Here is a 14,383-nt window from a genome sequence, read left to right on the forward strand (position 1 = left end):
TATATTGGCTAATTTGCACGAAAATGCTTTATGAGTTTGCAAAGATACAGCCTTATGATTTAAGTATTCTATAATTCATCAAGCAAACTTTGATGCAGTTAACACAGATAATACTGTCTAAAATTGAGTGACAGATTTTTGACCTTGGTATGTATCCACTGTACTCTGCTGATTAATACAGTCTTAATGAAGCCTTTGCAATTATTGTTACTGCTCTATACCCAAAGATACCGAACATTCTCTGCTATAGATTTTTTCTCATTTTTGTGATTTGAGAGGTTGCTCAGCAGAACAATATGATTGTATGACAATTTAGTCACTTCATCTGAGGATTACTTCTCTGTTGTTCTTCCTCTCTCATCATACGCTTGAATGTACAGTAAAGAATCCTTAAGTTCATATAGTCTTCTGGCATTACACATCTCATTGTTCAACTGTCCAGGCTGTCTGGAACAGAAAATTTAGAAAATGTGCATAAAATTTCCAAAGAAGAAAAATCAGAATAAGATAATATTCTGGTCTGCTGTGTTCTTTGTGTGCTTTTCAGTCTTACTAGAATGCATATTACAGTGTTTATTGCTTTTAGAAACTGAAGAAGGATTTGGATTTTTTCAGTCATAGTACAGAATTATAATATTTTATAAACTAAATTCACTTCTTTTACTGATGCTAATACACAAATTTTTGAGTTTGAGAAATACTCACATCCTGAGTTATCTCACAAATTGTAGACTTGGAACTGACGTGTTTATTATAGTTGAGGATTCTCTAAGCACTATTATATTTTTGCCACTGTTTCCAAGGATGTCTGAATTATTTAAATAACTGAAGGATGAATGGAGTATTGCATATTCAGCACTGTATCCTCCACAGCATCCTTTCAAATGAATTGGATATTAGGACTAAGTCAAATAAATTTAGATCCTCTTTTCAGGCCTATTACCAGGATGTTTCTGGTACAACAATCGACAATGACATAATTAATAGTCAGCGAGGTTAACATCTCACTTGGTGGTATTGTTACAGTCTGTGTCTGCAGATTCAACAAGACAGCAGTGTGCATCGAGTATACATTGCTATTGCAAAGGATATGTAGGGATTATAGGGTGGAGAGGGTAGCTTCCCTTCTGAGTTTTTTATATTCTTTAGAATGTGTAAAGCCAGGGATTAATGCTCGCTAAATATGTTTCAAAGGAAGCAGCTGCCTCAGGGTTGTTGAATATAAGACTTGCTGTGTTTCAGTTCTGAAACAAAATAAAGATTGTACTGTTTTCTAGTAGAACGATGCATACAAGAAAAGCAAGAACTACGTTTAAAATTTGGGTCATGCATTCAGCCTTGTAAAAGTTTGTCAATATCTTGACACTGAGCAAGCCTGATATTAGCTTAAATATTAATGTCAAATGCGCTGGCACTTTTCAAACTTGTTTTAGATGACATCTCCCTTTCTGGAATTTTGTGAGATGACAATGCATTTAATGGTTATGAATACACTGGGTTGGATCACGGTGCCTTTTTTTTGGCTATTTGTCTAGGAACAGCTGACAAAATCTCAGCACAGCCGACGAATTTTGGCACAGCTGACAAACCCAGGCACTGGCACTCAGTTTGTCCTTACTTACAATAAACTACTTGTAGCTATAGTTGTAGCTGATTGCTTCCCAGAGCATCTTCCACAAACCTTAGTTGCTCCAGCTTGTTCCTGAGTGGCGTAGCGGTAGGTTGTGAGCTGGCCGTTAGAGGGACGTGCAAGCCGGGATGTTGCTCGAGGGGTCGGATGCGGCAGCGGATGCGGCAGCGGGTGCATCTGCCCTGCCCTCGTGCGCTGGAGGTGGAGGGGCTGCATCACCACCCTGCCCTTCGCACGCGGGGCCTGGGGTTTGCCCTGCCCTCAAGCTCGGGGTGTCCTGTTTCCTCCCCAGGATGTATCTTCCTCTGCCTTACTCTTCTTCTAGACAGAAGGCCCGTATCTGTTCCCAAACCTGTATGGTCAGAGATATCTAAGGTAGACTGTTACAAAAGAGAATCTCAGGCCTTAGAACTGCCTCATTACTGTCACTAAAATAACATGTTGAAACAGCACCATACTGAGGTGTATCAGGACTCACAGAAAAGGATTAGTGATTTCTTTCAGAAATTGTAAGTAGTACTTCAAAATCCAACCAGTAAACCAGTGAACTCTCTCTTAGGATGACTGGTACTCCCTCTGAGTAAAGGCTAGTGGGATTTTATGGTGGTTCTTCTAAGAAACAAATAAATAAAACATTGGGGCTGGCAAGACAAGAACGCTAGGTGTCAAGAAAAAAATTTTTTCTTGTACTCAGTTGAGCATCAGTAGGAGCAGTTGCAGTGAAAGAGATTTAAATCGTATCAACGAATAATTAATTTGTTCATTAAAATTATTCTTCAGAAAGCCTGTACCTCAGAATATCAAATTATGACACAGAGATTCTAAAATTAATAAATGAACTGATTTCATAGAAAAGCTCCCTCTAGAGAACAGGGAGGAGTTTAAAACAGTAATTTCTAAGGATCAGTTGCAAGATATTTTTCTTAGAGGCGGTAAGTGTTGCAGAAATAGCTTATCTTTCCAATATCACCTCTGTGTCAAAGCTCAGGGACTCTTGTCTTTGGAGAACTGTGTCTGCTCTTCAAGACCTGCAGCTTGAAGGTTATATTACTGCAACAGTTCCCTCTCTGAAGGATTCCTTAGCCCCATTTCACTTTCTGGGGCACTATTTCTTCTTTAGATTTAGCTTATGAAAAAACCTCAGCTCAGACATCTATATTCATTGTCTGTCATGGGAAATTTAAGCAATCACCTATAAAGAAACACTTTCATTGCAGCTCTGCTTTTGCTAATGTAATTTCTCTTTTTATGTTGTCTCCAACATTTGCTGGGTAGCTGCAAATGAACTTTTTACAGGAGCTAGATCTTTTCTCTCCCCTATTTCAAAGCCACCTCCATTTCTTTTCCTGATGGCTGGATTTGACAGCTAACAGCTGGGTCCTAGAAATAGTTTGCCAGATATATCACACAGTTTATAAGAGAAAGGAAGATAGGTGGAAAATATGAATAATATATGTCTATTTCATGTAAGCTTGTAGAGGGAAAGCTGTTTCCTTCCACAACTTTATTAATTTTAGCCTACTGATGCGTCTCCAAGTTTGGATTATTACTATAGTATTCCTAGTCCTAAACGTGTGTCTGCACGAGTGGCAGGGAGCTTTTCTGCATGAGGTTGTGCTGCTGTACTGCAGTGAATCCCCCCAGGGGCAGGGTTTGAAGCCTGCTGTGAGGGGGATGTCGGAGGGCTGCGAGGGAAGGTGCGACTCAGCAAGCCCTGGGCCTGGCTCGCTGGCCTTCTGTTCGTGAGAAGTTAGGCTGCTGTCGAGGCCTGGGGTCTATTGGCTAGGTTTTGTGAATTATTCTAGAGCTGTCAACAAAAGCAGATTGCGAGCCATTCTTTTGTGTGGAAAAGCAAAGACTAAACTGTCAGTGTATTTTCTTTGCCCTGTGCCGTGATGCTACTACCTGTGGACACTTTTTTTAAAGTTAATTTTTGGTGTGTCGCTTTCATGCTACTCCACCGATAAATAGATAAGCTGCTCAAAAGCACACAGAGAACAGCTAGGAGTTAGTGCTTCCTATTTTCCTGCAAAAAGCCATTTCACGACAGGAATCTCTCTGTATGCAGTACAAAAATTATTACTTCAGAGCTCTCTGTTCTGATGTGTTCATAGCACTAATGGCCATGATAATGTTATTGGAGTTTATTGAAGGAGGTAGGATGTGATTTATCCTTATTTGGCCATCTTTATTGTGATCCTGTCTGCATAAAAGACAAGAGTAACTTTTAATATTTATTCACAGAAAAACAAAAGACAGAAAAAAATAAAGAGTGCAATAAACAAGGCGTTCATTAGTAGGGAATAGTAATTGTCATGTTTCCTCATGTTTGGTTACTGTTAAGTTGCCACCATTCTGATCCTGGAGTAACAACTCTGTGCCAAAAATGTTACAGTAAGCTAAGAGTCTTTTTTGTTTCATGAAAGTCAGAGGATGAAGAATTGAAGTGGGTTAGAAAGACGTGTGATCCCTAGCTGTCTCTAGAAAGATGGGTGAAGGTTAAATCCCTCTTAAGACCATAAGGGTAAAAATAAAGCCCATTAGTCTGCCTGAAGAAAACTGTTAAATAAATGCCTTTAGGTAGGTGAAGATAAGTGGACCTCTGTCCAAATTTCTGCCAACTTTGCGGCAAAGCATGCAACAGCAGAAAGTGCCAGCAGAGAGGAAAAAAGGTGAAATGCGTGTGATCAAGAGCTTGGGTTCCATTGCCTGACAGGACATTACTTCGGAAATGGTTTGTTGAAATGGGATGTTGTGTCTTTCCATTCTTGAGATACGTCTGTAGGTGAAGATTTCAATTTCTTAAAACTAACAGATCTTGGGGATATTTTCTTCTTTCCTCCTTCAGTGTCCCAGAATATTGTACAATGGTGATAGTACACTGTGGGTTTACTGTACAATGCTTTTTAAAGAAAAGTTGTGTCAAACTGGATTGCATAGAATTTTGTTAATACTTGTGTTCACTGTTCTCTCTTTAGAGATAATGCTAGATGTTATCATAAAATCTAGTTTAATATTAATTACATATGAGCATCTCACAAAAAAAAAAATAGTATCTTTTTAAAATACCTGATATTTCTGCTTTTGTAAGGATAAAGTTGCGCTAACATCTTCCCGAATTGGTATTTGCTATTAAATACCAAGACACCACTGCTGGCTCAGGAGGTTGGAGAGCTGCAAACGGTTGGAGGCTGCAGGAATTTGGTTGGGGGTAGTCATATGATTGCCTTCTTTTAATTTTCCCTAGGCTTTTAGTCACTTTTGAAAACAGGCCACTGGGATAGGGAGACCTTTTGGTCTGACTCAGTGTTGCTGCTTGTACACTAACGCTGACAGTAAAAGCCTGATGTTAATCACTGCAAGGCCAGGAGTTCAGGCTGAGGGTAAAATCTAATCTACTAATTCCAAACCTGTGGTACTCTGTTTTAGTTTTCTGTTACTTCTTGCTAGTCCAATCTTCTGAAATACATGAATGCATACTGATTACTACACCTCCTATTTTAAAAAATTGTTAAATTTATGCCTTGCTGATAAGTTTATGGCTGTCAGAAGTTTGTTTTTAAACTAGTTCTGCATTTAGCTAAATACAAGTATTATCACTTCATTTCATTTTGATTGTTTATTTAATAGTCAGTGGTAGAGACTGATCATCATCTTCCTTTTTCACATTGTATTTTCCACGTGGTGTGACTATTCATTAATGCAGCGTATTTGAGAAAACCAGTATCATTCCCCAATAAAAAGCCAGGCTACAAAAAGAAAGAATCACTTGAATGATGACACAATACATGGTCACAGTAGAAAAGCAATAGAGGTTTGTTTTGTTTCATTAGAGAAAATCTAAATTTCTCAGTCCTGATCCAACATCCAGTTTACAGGTTTCAGGATTGTGAGCCCACTGAAAGGTTATGTCTTTAAAAATAAACTAGAACCGAACTCCTCCTTTTCAAATATTAAGTTATATTGGGGCTGAATATTTTGCATTTCTATAGGAACATGGAATGGAAGGAAGAAGATCAGTGGGTTTTTCAGACTGTTATCAATCAGTATCCAAGTGATCTTCAGAGGAGGAGGACTTTGTACCTTGATGTGCTGCAGAGGTACCTTCCCCACAAATCTAGGCATGATCTGGTCAGTGCTATTTTAAATATTAGATCAATTATATAAATGCTTACATACATCATGCAGCAAACATTTGTATTAAACAATGTTTATAATTTTTCTTTTTTAATTTTAAAGTTTCTTAATTATAAACTTTATTCTGCACAGAGAAGAAGGGATGTCCCTGTCTTCAAAATGCATGAGCTTGAAAACCTATCACTTATTTTGAAGAAGTACTGTGGAGATTTTATAGTTCCACATACTCTTACAGCCAAATTCACAAAAACAGTTTGCTAGCATTACTTTTGCTGTACAGTTCTATAGTTATGTCATACTATTCTGCTTCTCTTGGTGTTTTTGTTTTTTATGAGGATGTATAGCATTGCCACACTGTCTAGGAATAGTTATTTTCATTGGTCTGTGGCACATATATAGCAGGAAGAGTGGAAAGTTATCTCCTGCTCTTAGGGAGAGGCTATTTTTATATGCGTAATGCCTTTCAAATTGATTGCCGATTCCTTTTACGCTCCACAGTGAATAAGTATGTAGCAGCTAATAGAGAAACTCATTTCAAGGCCAGAACACTTCACATTGTCATAAGTAAAGTAGGAGTCTTTTTTTATCTCTACATGTATTTTTAGACCATCTGCTTGCTTGTGTTTGAGGATTGCCTAGTGCAAAGGAGTGACAGTGAAGTGATACTGATAATTAGCATCGTTTCACCAAAAACACAGTTCTAGTGGGTTTCAGAACTTTTGCCTGTGAGAACTGGGCTAAGTAATTGCGTGCTTTGTACAATGCAGGTATATTTAAAGCATAGACATTATTAATGGGTCTCCCTAATTCTTTGAAGGTTCATTCTAAATTTAAAAATTCTAAACTTAAAAAACATAATTCTGCATTGAATTGGCATCTCTTAGTCTATATATTAACGTGACAAAACCAGAAATGTTAAAACAGTACTAAGAATCTATTCTTAAAGTGTTTGTGCTACATTAGAATACTAAACTTAGAGCTTCTGTGCCCTCTTCCCTCTGAAGAATGGATCTGTGGACAAGCACTCAGTGTGTGACCCAGGAGCAGCTCATCAAGGAAGCCTATTCTCAGAAGTGCAAATTCTCCATCCCATTTCTTGCGTATGAGTGGCATAGCTTTAGGTGCTTGCTGACAAGGCTCACCTGAGTTTGTGGCAGCAGCAATGGCAATGTGAACTTCTGATGGGGTGGCCTAGGTGCATTTGACCAAAGAGGAGCTCCGGAGCTACTGGTACCACTTCACCTTCACCCAGCTGCAAGGTGATGGGAATACCTGCGAGCTAGGCACCAGACGAGTCAACGTCCCCCATCCCCTGCCAAAAGCCTGGAAATTAGCATCAGGAATGGTCCCCGTGATGCTTGTGAGCAGACAGCCACCTCTAGAATCTCCTTTATCTCTGTAACCTGTATTTTGGGGGATTTAAGACAGGTCCGAGACTCTAATGCCTCAGTCTATGCAGCCTTACCTGTTACTACTTCTTTCAAAGTCTTGACGCTTGAATGTCCTCGGGAACCTCACTGAATAAGGCCAAAGAAGGTGTATTTAAGATTAAACAGTCATAATTTTTGTTAGGTGGTGGCAATGTGCTACTTGGCAAGCTAAAAGTCTATTTCCATATTTCCTGTTAAAAAAGAAAAGGCAAAGCTAGTTCTTATCTGTAGTGCATTTGTACAATTGCTTTAATTGGTGTTATGTTTCTGTCTAGATCATAATTTGCTATGAAGAGCCTCATCTTGCTCAAGGTGCTCAATATCTCTGAAGAGTAATTGAAAGAACCTACTTGCATTTTATGTACTTTGGGGCAGGAAGGAACCATTGCATTTAATTTTTTCATATTGCAAAATTGTGGTTCAGAAAAGAACAGTGGGATATCAGGATATTGAAGTGCCATGTGGTACAGGGAAAGGCTGAAGTGGTATCACCACCTACCAGCGCTGGGAGACTGCAGCATACTTGGCACCTGACGAATATTTTGGGCCCTAAATTGTGGGTTCCATAGGAATATTGGTGAAAAAAAAAAATCAATTATATTCAAGGTTGCAAAGCCATCTAGAATTATTTTATTAATGCATAGTTTTCCAAACCTTTCTGAAATGCTTTACTTTTTTAGGTTGTTCATGAGAAAGCTTGGGATCGTTGCCATTTCATTAAGAATCAGCGCAGAGTCTTGATGTTAAACTGGGCCCAAGCTAGGAAAGCCTTTTTGATTAAGGCAGTGATGACTGTTGCTGAGGCCTCTGCTGCTCATGAGACAGAAGTAGTGTTGGCTAATACCAGACAAAAGCAACAGGAGATTTGTGCTGATCTGAAAGCAAAGGTAGGTTCAGTTACAAATCTACACATGCTAATCTGTTTTTTACTGACAAATTCAAAACCAAGTTACAGTGTTTAAGTGAAGAAAAACTAACTGAAGATAAATGTCATAATCCTGTTTCTACTGGCCTGATTGACTTGATTTGGGCAGTTGGGGGGGAAAAAAGCAAACTGTGATCTGTTGGCAGAGATCAGTATGTTTATGAATCTTGACTTGCAAATGGTTTTGAAGATGCTCTTTTTCATTACCAATAAGAATTATTGTTAGTGTTTCAACTAGCTCTTGAACTTAGTTTGTCTTTTCTTTGATTAAGAATTTGATTACCTAGCATACTTTAGGCCTTACTATGAGTTTCATATGGTGGGTATAATCTCTGTAGAAACTGTGATCACATTTATTTTGGTGCATTTGGAGCACCTTTGAAGAGTTTGAACTGTATTTCAGTACTGGAAGAACAAGATTTGTTCTGCAGTTTACAATATGAGAGACTGTAAGCAAGCTACAGGAGTAAAGGTCTGGCATCCTATTCCTTGGGTAAACATTGGCAAATCACAAAATATTTGTGTGGTTTTTCTCTGTTTCTTCCTCAACAAAGCGGGATTGATATCTATACTGCCTGAGGCTTAGTTCATAATTGCTTTTAACACCAGGATCTTCAGAAGTGGAAGCAAAATGTTCTATTCATCATCACTACCACCAGTTTTTTAGATTATGCTCATCTGTTTTCAGAGAATCCCAGACCGGTTTGGGTGGGGAGGGACCTCGAAGCCCCCCCAGTGCCCCCCCCCGCCCCGGGCAGGGCCCCCTTCCCCCAGCCCAGGGTGCTCCCAGCCCCGTCCAACCTGGCCTTGAACCCTTCCAGGGAGGGGGCACCCACAGCTGCTCTGGGCACCCTGAGCCAGCGCCTCCCCCCCCGCACAGGGAAGGATTTCTGCCTCAGAGCTCACCTAAATCTGCCCTTTTTCGGTGCAAAACCATCCCCCCTCGTCCCATCCCCACCCCCTGACCCAGAGTCCCCCCCCACCTCTCCTGCCCCCCCTTTAAGCCCTGGGAGGCCGCTCTCAGGGTCCCCCCGGACCCTTCTCTTCCCCAGGCTGAACCCCCCAACTCTCTCAGCCCGGCCCCCCAGGGGAGCTGCTCCAGCCCCCCCAGCATCTCCGTGGCCTCCTCTGGCCCCGCTCGAGCAGGTCCTGGCTTCCCCTCTCTTTATCTTTAAAAATGGTTTCTAAGACCTCAAAAAATGGGTCCCATAACTTGTTTGCCCTTCTTATGGAGGTTTCACAATATTCTGAAAGGTGATTTACTGTGTTAAGAGGTGAAAAAAGGTAAAAATACCTGGGGGATTTTTGGTAAGAGAATAGAATAAAATGGGAGGAGCCTGGACACAAGAAGAAAGTGTTATGATCTTGATGCCTAATGTATTTGTAAGGGGAATCACATTTCTGGGCATGAAAGACATGTTAAGATCTATTTAAACTGCTCTCTGATTTTCTGCTTGCACAGAAATTAACATCTGAAAGCATACGTTGTATATTATTCTCACTTTATCAACATTATCTCTGTTGAACCCTTACTTTTCAACAAAATATTGAACACTGGCTTTTGTTTTTCTACAAGTAGAAAAAAACAGAAAAAACTGTACTGTCATTAAGATTTTTAATGTTGATGCTAGTTTTTCACTACAGTTATAATACAAAAAACCTTCTGTCTCCTGTTCCCGGAGCTGCCTGTCATAGGCAGGTTTGAATCTAAAAGCGCTGTAGGGTTAGGAACTGTCTGGGCTTCCCCCAGTGGGGAGTACCCCGCTTTAACTCCTGTGGCAGGCTCCCCAGGAGCTGAGTGGCGTAAGGAGCCATTCTCCATGGCTGGAGAGGGCTGTGTTTTGTTTGGGGGGGTTTTGTTTGGGGTTTTTTTTTGTTGGTTTCTTTTTTTTGGTTGGTTGTTTTTTTTTTTTTTTACTTTTGTCTTCCTGTCTGGAATTGCTATGTATCTCTTAGGGACACAGTTAGAGGTGGAAAGACCATTTATTCCAGAACTGTGAATTTATCACTCAGTCTTTTTTTTTTTTTTAATTCTTTACTTTTCATGGGGAAGAAGAAAAAAAAAAAAAAAACAACAAATAAGTCTTAAAGTACTTATGTTGTCTCCATGTAGCTTAAGATTCTCACTAGTGCATTGAACATTGTCTGAAAGTTCATTGGATTCTGACCTCCTGTTTCCAGTAACCTGGAGCTGTTTGAAACTTAAACCTATTAGTCCTACACTTTTAAAGGGTTGCTTTCAAAGGTGGCTTTGTTAAATTGTTGAACGTTTGAACAAAACCAATTCACCTGTTTCCCAGGAAAGAGAAATGAAAAAGGAACATCTTTTTTCATTAAAGAAGGATATCATTGTGACCTTGTTTTGATCAGCCCTACAGCCGAAAGGGCTAGGGGACGGAAGTTGAAATTGGGCAAGGAGTTAGCTGTTTTTAAAAGAAATTATTCTGAATGTATCCATATTTTTTGTTTGGATTTAATGGGTATATGCATTTGAAAGCTCATACTTTGCCCAGTTACAGTTCCTTTTATGGACTTGTCTTTCCACACTTATGAAGTGTGCAACTGCAGAATGTCACGCTGTAGGAAGCGACTGTTAGCAGCTATCAGGTAAAAAGCAACTTTCAGTCTAGTGAGTTAATTTACACTGATAAAAACCCATCCTGGCAAGGATCCATTAGATGTGGTAAAAAATGAATATGTCTCTAAGGGAATTTGTGTAGAGCTGGAAATGAGGGATTAGGGCTGTTCTCCCACTTTTGCTTTTTGTCCATTAATTGACAATTTTTTTTGCATTTCAGGAAGTTTAGCACAAGCAGGTTTCAGAGGAAGTTATAGCATTTATATGCCTATTTACATCAGGTGTAAAGTGAAATTATGATACACACACTGTAAGATATGAAAGCAGTTCTAGAAATGCAGAGCATCATTAGAACCATTTTGCAGACAGAATATGCAGAAATACATTAATATAAAAATGAATTGTTTAAGCAGCTGTTAATAATAGAGTGGGAGAAGACTGGACTCTAAATGACACCTTTCATTTGACTTCCAGTCAGTAATCCATTTAGCCTGGTTTACTTGGTTTAAAAGGGGGTATCTGTCTGTAAATTTCTATGCTTCTTTGAGTTTGTGGGTTTTTCAAGAGTTTTTCTTTGTGTGTGAAAATGAGTTTGTTCCTAATTATGATACAGATTGAGCAATGCAAAAGAGAAAGAAAACACTAGTAAGTGACAGGTTATGCATTTTTTTTATTACTGCAGTAGCCACATGATATCACCTAACTCTTACATAGTTCTTTTCATCTGTCAACAGCAACACAAAGGCATAGCAAACAGACTAAAGAATACATTACTTAAAAGATATTTTAAATGTACTAGAAGCAACTATGTCATCAGTGAGACTCTAGGCCTGTGACTGACAAAAGGTGTTAACAATTAAGAAGTAAAGCAGCAGAGAAGTTATATTAATGTTTATGACAGTTGTTACTTGGGGAAAGGACTTTCACATTCTTATTCCATGTTCCATGTCACAGAAGATCAATGTGTGTCCTTAGCAGAAGTCAGGGTCTCTAAGGAGGAATTTTGAAACAACTCAAAAAGCTCAGGTGAAATAATTCGCGAGGGCCATATGGTAGTCATCGGAATGAAATAGAGTGTGGAATGGATAGTACTAGTGAGGATATACTGTGTATTCTCAAAGAGGAAGCGTTTCTGGTACATATCTTTAACCCTCCCTGTTTGCTATGGGAAGACAAAAAAACCCCAAACCATGGAGGGCTTACACTTCCAATGAGCGATTAAGAATCATCCGTATTTGGTATGCTTTATACTGTGTGGATTTAACGACTTTCAGGGGTCTGTAGCAGACGCTGTGTAAAAAAATTCTCTTTCTGTGTAAAATTCCTCTTTCTAAACAACATAGAGAAGGAAATTCTTCTATTGTCACACGGTAGTTCAGTAATGAAGTGAGCGCACAATCATTTAAGAGGGTTAGTAGAGTGCTGCTTCACAGCTGGTGTTTGAAGGATTGAAGTACTTGCTGCAACATGTTTAGAAATTCAGTCAAGGTATCTACATACATTTAAAACATATTTTTGCTATTTAAGTTATCTTAAAATATTTATAATCCAGTACTTTCCACCTTCATATAAAACAATTCTAAAAGGACACTCAAGGAAAGACCTACAACAGTAGACTAAAGGACAGTTGAATCTCCTGTGTGTGATGCATAGGGCGGGCTTTTTCTTCCTTAGCATAAAGCTATGTGCCTGCCTGACTTTAAATCTTTTCTCTTTCTCTTTTAGTGTTTCAGGATTAATCCTCACTCTAATGTTAAAATCTCTTGCAACACATTGTGATTTTTTGGATAGAAATTCTTGTGTTCCTTATCCTGGCAGAAACTAACGTAAATTAATTTCAAAAGGAAGAGTTAGGTGGAATTAACTGGGATATTGAAAATCATACACAGCATGCTGCAGGTTGCCTTCCTTCTCCCGTCCTGTATAATGAGAAGAAAGGATGCGTCAGTAAACTCAGGGAACAAAGTTCTATCTCCCTACTCGGCACATAGTCAAGTCACTGATTTGAATTGTTTGACTGCCATAGGAAATCAACATTGAAATACTAATCAAATCTAGTACTTTGACTATAATCTCATCGTTTTGCAGGAAATTAAAAAAAAAAAAATTAACTAGTGGGACATTTAAAAGAGTTTTATTTTTCAGAAGCATTATCTATTCACCACTGAGGTCACCCATTTGTTTGTTGGATATGAGAAATACAAGGAGGTTTTAATAACCTCAGTTTTCAATGCAGATACTCATAGAGGAAGTATGTGGTGTACTTAAGAGTTGTAGGATGCTATAATATTGGTCCAAAGTGGATGTGAGCAAATATCTAAGATTTTAAAATTCACCAAAGATGAACCAACTCAGACTCAGTAGTGTCTTTTTAATCCAGAGCTAATAAACCTGGATTTTATTAGTTTGAGGTCAGCACAGCACTGATGAATTACATGGCTTTAGGGTCAGATAAAGCTCGTACACAGCAACCTTGAAGCACATGCAGAGAGTGTCTCTGTAAATTTTCCTTGCTTTTCCTTTCACCCCTCCTTTCTGCCCCCCTTTTCCAATAGCGCATGTGTTTTATCATGGCGTCGTTATTTCTGACTCTATTAGCCTCTCTAATGAAATCATCGTACAAAGTATTACCTAATATTTTGTCTGGGGACACAGAAGATTTAAGAGGTTACCAACCCAAAAGTTTTTTCTTACCCCCCGGTGCAGTTCACAGCTCTTCTTTATGGTGATGCAACTGTAAGGCCACAATAAAAAGATGAAAATGTTCTTAGAGAACTTCACTCTCTTTCAATATACGCACACACTAGAAGTCATTGATACGTGTGTAAAAAAAAGCAGACACTCTCTATGTTTTAAGCTACAAATGAAAAAATAGTTGTCCTCTTTGCTGATTAAGAAGTCATTAGCAGAATACAAAGATAAATAACCAGATGCTCATTATGTTAGCCAGATCCTTACGCTGTATTTCAGAGGAGTTTAGTAAATACTAATCCGAGAGAGGTAAGTCGGGACTGCAGCTATCGCCCCTTTCACAAAGGGTGTTTGCAGTATCGTCTGTAACCAGGCGTGCCGTGCTCCTGCAGCGCTGTGGCTCTGTGGCCCGTGGCACGCAGCCCAGGGTGGGTTGGGCGGTGTGTGGCGCGGCGCAGGGCACTGCGGCGATGGGCTTATCCCGCCTGGCGCGGTACCGGCGCGGTACCGGCGCGGTACCGGCGCGGCCGCGGGCGGGCGGGCGGCCGCCTGGGAAGGCCCGCAGCTTGGACCGCCTTCGAGGTTCGCTCCTCTGTTGTCGTCAGAGATTCTGCTCTGTGAGACAGCACACGAATCTGGAAACAGGTGCTTTGTTCTTGGGCTGCTAAGGGCTCTGAGAAGGACTAGGCGCACCCGCAGCACCGCACGCTCCAGTGAGGTTGACAAGGGGGAGCTCGCTAAACCTTGGTAACTCCGTTGCGTGTGTTTCTTCTTCTGAGGACGCTACCGTGACTGCATGCTTCATCTTATGGACTGGGCATAAATTGCAGGGGCTTGGTAACGGGGCTGCAGGGCTACCCTGCTTTGGGGAGGCAGTGGTCTGACTTGTCAGCTCTGAGATCCGTTTAAACAACCCGTTGAACCCCAAAACTTCAACCAGTCAGAGGAGCACGTAGTGCCTCAGCCTGAGATGGATCTTGCTCAGTTACCTG

The 14,383-nt window shown here is 40.0% G+C and overlaps 1 protein-coding gene across 8 annotated transcripts in view; it reads left to right on the top strand.

The window, feature by feature from the left end:
* CCDC148 (coiled-coil domain containing 148) overlaps positions 1-14,383 on the top strand; it is a 107,079-nt gene that overhangs the window by 31,425 nt on the left and 61,271 nt on the right. For all 8 annotated transcript variants that reach the window (XR_004407007.2, XM_032992674.2, XM_032992675.2 and 5 more), the window contains 2 exons: positions 5,623-5,761; positions 7,878-8,084. Coding sequence is in view for 7 of the 8 variants with exons in the window: in XM_032992674.2 (XP_032848565.2) it covers positions 5,623-5,761; positions 7,878-8,084 (346 nt within the window). In the remaining variant the exon portion in view is untranslated. The remainder of the gene's footprint in view (positions 1-5,622; positions 5,762-7,877; positions 8,085-14,383) is intronic.

Source organism: Tyto alba, unplaced genomic scaffold, assembly GCF_018691265.1.
Source record: "Tyto alba isolate M040663 unplaced genomic scaffold, T.alba_DEE_v4.0 Super-Scaffold_7, whole genome shotgun sequence".
Taxonomy (NCBI): Eukaryota; Metazoa; Chordata; class Aves; order Strigiformes; family Tytonidae; genus Tyto; species Tyto alba.